Source organism: Mus pahari, chromosome 3 (assembly GCF_900095145.1).
Source record: "Mus pahari chromosome 3, PAHARI_EIJ_v1.1, whole genome shotgun sequence".
Lineage (NCBI taxonomy): Eukaryota > Metazoa > Chordata > Mammalia > Rodentia > Muridae > Mus > Mus pahari.
Genome location: NC_034592.1, coordinates 19,297,031 through 19,303,030, shown reverse-complemented (window position 1 = coordinate 19,303,030; position 6,000 = coordinate 19,297,031). Strand labels below are relative to the sequence as shown.

The following is a 6,000-nucleotide window of genomic DNA, read 5'->3' as shown; positions in this document are numbered from 1 at the left end:
GTATTCCTATTACAGGTTCCAGAAATATACATACAGAGAGAGAGGGAGGGAGGGAGAGAGAGAGAGAGAGAGAGAAGGGAGGGATAAGGAGGGGGGAGAAAGAGCGCTCGTGAGAGAAATATAGGTAATGTTGACTCATGTCTTTAACCCTACACTTGGGAAGTTGAAGCAGGATTGCTATAAGCTCAAAGGCAAGGCTAGCCTGAGTTACAGTGAGCTAGATATAGTGAGTTAGTTACAGGTCAGCCTGAGCTACCATGTGGGACTTTATCTGAAATAAAATGAAAAGGTTTCGGCAATGCACGCTGGGTTTTCAGGGATGTTTCCAGTCTAAAAAAGAAAAGCTCTCTTAAGCCTTGGTCCCCTGCAAGGGAAGGCAGCAGTGAACAGTGAGGGGCTGAGACAGGCCTGCCCCAAAGGCCATCAGAGAAGTGAGATCGTGCCTTTTGAAACTTAAAAAAAAAACATTAACCTAAATGACTCAAGTCTTTGCTGAACCCACTAAACTTGTTTTGGCCTATATTGGTGGTGGTGGTGGGGAGGTCAGGGGGTGGGGAGAGGAGGCACATAAGGAACACTTAGAGCTTCAATTAGGTTCTGCATGACGTAGAAAGGAGGTGCCTGAGTGAATGGTGGCTATCATGTGAAGTGGGCAGCTGCTGCGTGCTGCTCAGCCTCTGAATCTGCTGTCAGGTGGAAATGAAAATAAAAGTTAGACACAGAGTTGTGGTGTGCAGAACTAAGTGAGCACAGGCTGTTTAATGGCAGACACTGAGAGAGATGCTCATGGATAGGCTTCCAGTGGTTAGGTATAGGGAACCAACAGAGTCCTTAGCGAATGTGAAATGCTTGTCAGGGTCCTGGCCATGTCAAAGGGAAAGGACAAGGCTTTCCCGCCTGGTCTAAGTGTGAATGTTAATAGTTTGTGCAGAAGACACCCACTGTAGCTTTCCCCACACCCCTACTTACAGCCTGGAGACTGCTCCCTACAGAGACTGCTCCAACCAGGCTTAGCTAAGCCTGCCTCCTTGTTTAGCCGTACATCCTAACCCTGCCTCCCCATTCCTGCAAGTGTATATAATAAACATGCTGAGCTCCCAGGATGCAGTGGCTGGCCCACCTGACCCCAGTTTTTCTCAATTCCCCGCCAGTTCAGTCAGGTAATTCCCTGGAGCAGCACAGTCTTAGCAATTTATCCTATGGTCCAAACACTTCCAGCTACTGTAAAAACTAACTTAATTAAAAATATTTATGCTTCAGTCTGCTGGCAAGTCTGTGAAGCTATAAAACCTTGTATTATTAGCTTACCTAACAGGATCTTACCCTGAAGCAAGTATGTTGTACTTTATCTATTTACTGATTTTGAATAGTTACTATGAGGGGGCTGGGAATGTAGCTCACCTGAAGGAGTATTCTCCCAGCACACAGAAAGTCCTGCACTGTATAAAACCAGGCACGCAGTACCATGCACAGAATCCTCACACTGGGAAAGCAGAAGTAAGATTATCATCTGCAGCTACATATCAAATTTGATATGTCATGACTGAGCTATACAAACATGCCCCTCAGGGTCTCATACAGAAACAAAGAGGGGGAAGGAGGAAAGGGAAGAAGAGAGGAAAAGAGAAGGGAAATGAAGGGAGAGGAAAGGAAAGAAAGTAATTTACCTGCAAGGGCATCAAGAGGTATGAGAGTTCTTTCCCTTTGAGATGAAGGAACAGTGCTCAACTGTCTGTCTAACTTCTCTCTAAACACCCATCATGCAGTGATGCACAAAGACACTGCTATAAAAGACCATCAAACGTTTTCTCCTGCTGACTCTAAAGTCTAAACTCCAAGTTTAGCAAGTGTTAAAGGACTTAACGATGTCCTTACAATTCCTCAAAATGAGGCCTTTGGAATTCGGCATCTGACTTCCTGCCCATTGGCTCTGGGATCTACAGAAGGAGCTCTGGGGAGCACTTTTGTCTTCATTCTCATGACAGACATGCAGACTCACCTACAGCTTTATCCCCAGAGGACAGCTGACAGGATGCTGCTGTGGGTCCTGACGGCTTCAAGGAATTTATCAGAGACCCCTGTACAGAACACAAGAAAAACGTTTATGGTAAACTGCTAACTATCCTTGGGATAAGTGAATGTGTATAACTGAAATGTAAAACATAAACTAAGCAAATGCGAACACTTGAATTCAGTTTAATTACCCACGAAAAGGAGGAAAGGAAAAATAACAAAATGTAACACCACACTGGAGGCTTGTGCGTGACTCATGGCTGACTTCTCAGTATCTACCTAGTACAGGATGGGTGGATGAAGAACACAGTCCCAGCAATTAGTGAACAGGAGAAGCACCCGGGCTTCCCACCTGCAGCCAGCACCTCTGCCACAGTATGACTTATTACCATCCTCCATGGAGAACAGAGGCAGACTGAGGCACAGGATAGTGGTGGGACCCCACAGCCGGCAGCTAAGGGTACAGTCTCAAACTCTGGATTCAAGTGCAATCTAAGGCTGCTCATCTCCAAGACAGATCTAAGAGAAACAGGACTGCTGGGAAAGCTCCATAGATAGCTTGGGTTCCTTTATAGCCTCCTCCTAATCCACACATACCACACTGCTGCTCTATTATTTTCTTTTTCACTGTTTAGCTGCTTACAATCAGTCAAAAGTCAGAGGCAGACACATCACCGAAAGCATGCAACCTCTGAAAAGGCAGAGCTGCAGCAGTAAGACAATCCATACCTCAACACCCATTTCCAACAGAGTGGTGGGAGAAGCAAAGGGCAGCTTGTTCAGCCTGCTTCTATCAATAAGTGACTGGATGAGCCCATGTGACTCACCTGACCTCGGCTGCCTCAAAAGAGACATATCTAAACACCTAGGGCACAAGTCAGTTGCATGGACTGAGATAATGTTAAGAAAAACAAAACAACAACAAAAAAAAAGGCAAACTAAACATCTCATCCAAAAGCATTCTGTTAGCACATGGCCTAAGATGACTAGTCTAGAAAGTCAATGGCCTCAACTGGTTAACCATGTCAAGACTGGCATGAGTTATGGAAGTGACAGCCCCTTCTAAGGATCACATTCATTTAAATGAAGTCAAATCATAAAATGATCTTCAGTTACAGAGACATACTGCTAAGGAACACATCAGTAAGTTACCTGCTTGGCTTGGCTGTTAGCCACTGGGGTTAACACGGCATGGGGGGTTTTGGATGCTGAGTGCTGCACCGAAGAACTGAAAGAGAGAGAGCGTTTGCTTAAACATTACTGAGGGCAACATGCTCAACCTCAAGCCAGTTCCCTGCTCAGTACATAAAAACACTTTGGGGCAGCATACAGATGTCTTGGATCCCAAACTCACCAGACATTTTGCTGAAGAATTAGTTTTAAATGAAATCTGGGTTTTCAATTATATAAAATGCAAGCAAGCCAATGACCTTGCTAACTTTCTTCTACCTACCCACAATTCCCTGAAACAATTTATAACCATTTCCAACTAGATGGTGTTCTTATTTGGACAACTGACATGCCCCTTTCCTGCCTCCCTGGTTTTAGATGTGGAAGTTCCAATTCTTTTTCAAACCTGAAAAAAAGATGTTCAGCAGGAACTATGAGGCATAAATGATGAGCTGCACATATAGCAAAGGCGCTGCCCCTGCCCCAGACTGGCACAGCTATGGGTAGATTCCACAACACACCTGCTGTTTCCAGCCTGCATCTTGGTTATTACTCTGTGAATGAAAGTACACCCGTTTCCAAGGAACCTCTCACTAAACCTGACTGCTGTACTTAGGGAACCACTGTCTCACTGCCTAGCCTGTGGTAGCATATGAAGACTCCACCTGTCAGTTCTATCACAGGCGCAAGCTCTTATCATTTAGGAGAAGCTTTTCAATTTCTCTCTCCCCAGTGCAATTACTTTAACTGAAATGAATAGTGGCAGTTGTAGTTGTAGGATGTACGATTTTAGAACTCTTTTCAGATTTAAGGGAAGATTATTAGTAACTTTTCATCAAAAATTAATTTGATGCCAGGCAGCGGTGGCATATGCCTTTAATCCTGGTACTCGGGAGGCAAAGCGAGTTCATGGACAGCCTGTTCTAACCGAGTTCCAAGACAGTCAGGGCTACACAGAGAAACCTTATCTCAAAAAAAAAAAAAATTAAATTTTTTTTCTTTTGAAAGATGAAATCTTTAGGTTTAGTCCTCAGTGGTCCTTCTAAATTCTGTGTGATATCATATATTCTTCCTAGACTTGATTAGGTCAAAGAAGAAAATGAGACTCATTCTCAATGAAACAAAACCCCCATGATGATTCTGCCAAAGCAAAGGAAGATGCAGGAGTGCCCCAAGAGGCCCCACAGTTCAGGGCTCAGGCTGTGCCTGCCCTCCTGCACCAGAGACCCAGAATGTGTCGGCAAGACTGCTGGGACCCAAGATTCTGGAGTGGATTTAGCCAACTTGCTGACAGAATGGCCTGAGCTCAGGGAACCACAAGGGAAATGAATCTCTTTTATGAAAACTGGACATGAACATTAAAAAACAGTATTTTATCCAAATCTTGGAAAATATTTGTAGCTAAACCTTAGTGACAACATGATGGTAATCAAATCACGAAGGCAAAGTTGTGTACGGTCATTGTTGTATTTACTTGTGAGTATGCCACATGTCTCCTGGGCATCCTGAATCCCCAAACACAAAACCAGGAGGCACCAAACCAGAACACTACACCACGTGACATCTCTGGAGAAATGCTGTTTGGCACAAGCAGCCAATAAACCTACCAATAAACCAGCTACAAGAAATCTCTAGCTCAACTAAAGGGATCCAACACCAAACAGTCCACGTCTGAATGAGTATGCAAAGGACTGCGCAGGAATACAGGCAAAATGAAGGAGGCCGACACGCCAATGCTCATGGGAATACTGGGGAAAGGCAGGCTCAGCGCTGCTCTATGTTGAGTAACAAGAGAACTGAGAAATGGATGTGACACTGCTTGTATATTCTGTTATCAGAAACAAACTAACAAAACCACTATACAGCTGGCATCAGACATGCAATGTACACATATACAAGCATGCCTAAAACAAGAGACACGGTTAGGTCTTCTTTTGGACAATCTTAATTATTAGCAAATATCTTTTAATTAAGTATGCATATATGACAAGGCAGAACCAATGAATTATGTAACTAACAATGAAATGTCTGGTATTCATGTGAGAGTGAGACAAGTAAAGAAGAAAGTTTATCAAAGAAAAATAAGCCGGGTGTGGTGGCGCACGCCTTTGATCCCAGCACTTGGGAGCCAGAAGCAGGTGGATTTCTGAGTTCAAGGCCAGCCTGGTCTACAAAGTGAGTTCCAGGACAGCCAGGGCTATACGGAGAAACCCTGTCTCAAAAAACCAAAAACAACAAAAACACACTGAGAGAGAAAAAGATAAACTAATGAAAATGTTACTTTTTTTATTGTTTTTTTTTTTTAAGAGGCAGGGTTTCTTTGTGCAGCCCTGGCTGTCCTCAAAGTCTGAGATCAGCCTGCCTCTGCCTCCCAAAGGCTGGGATTAACTGTGTGGACCATCAATGCCCCATGCATGTGGGTTATGACCCTTCTGGGGGGTCAAATGATCCTTTCCCTGGGGTCACCTAAGACCATCAGAAAATAGATTTTTGCATTATGATTTGTAACAGTAGCAAAATTACAGTTATGAAGTAGCAACAAAAAATACCTTTATGGTTGGAGGTAACCACAACTTAAGAAACTATATTAAAGGCCTGCAGCATTAGGAAGACTGAGAACCATTGGTTTAACAGAGCCCAAACTTACCAAGGCATTCCTGAAGCCTGCCCACAGAGACACACCTATTAGCTACCATCACTTCTGTTGAACCTCTTTCTAAAGACATGGCTCTGTCTAAGTCTCTTAGTTTCTCCTGTGACAGAGGCAGGTGGATCTCTGCCAGTTCAAGACCCATTAGAAACACATTGAGGGGCTGG

General features: G+C 44.0%; 1 protein-coding gene across 1 annotated transcript in view; it reads right to left on the bottom strand.

Moving 5' to 3' along the window:
• Nup214 (nucleoporin 214) overlaps positions 1-6,000 on the bottom strand; it is an 84,779-nt gene that overhangs the window by 28,190 nt on the left and 50,589 nt on the right. The window contains exons 25-26 of the mRNA XM_021193519.2: positions 3,166-3,241; positions 2,000-2,078 (exon numbers count right to left, since the gene is read on the bottom strand). Of these exons, the coding sequence (XP_021049178.1) occupies positions 2,000-2,078; positions 3,166-3,241 (155 nt within the window). The remainder of the gene's footprint in view (positions 1-1,999; positions 2,079-3,165; positions 3,242-6,000) is intronic.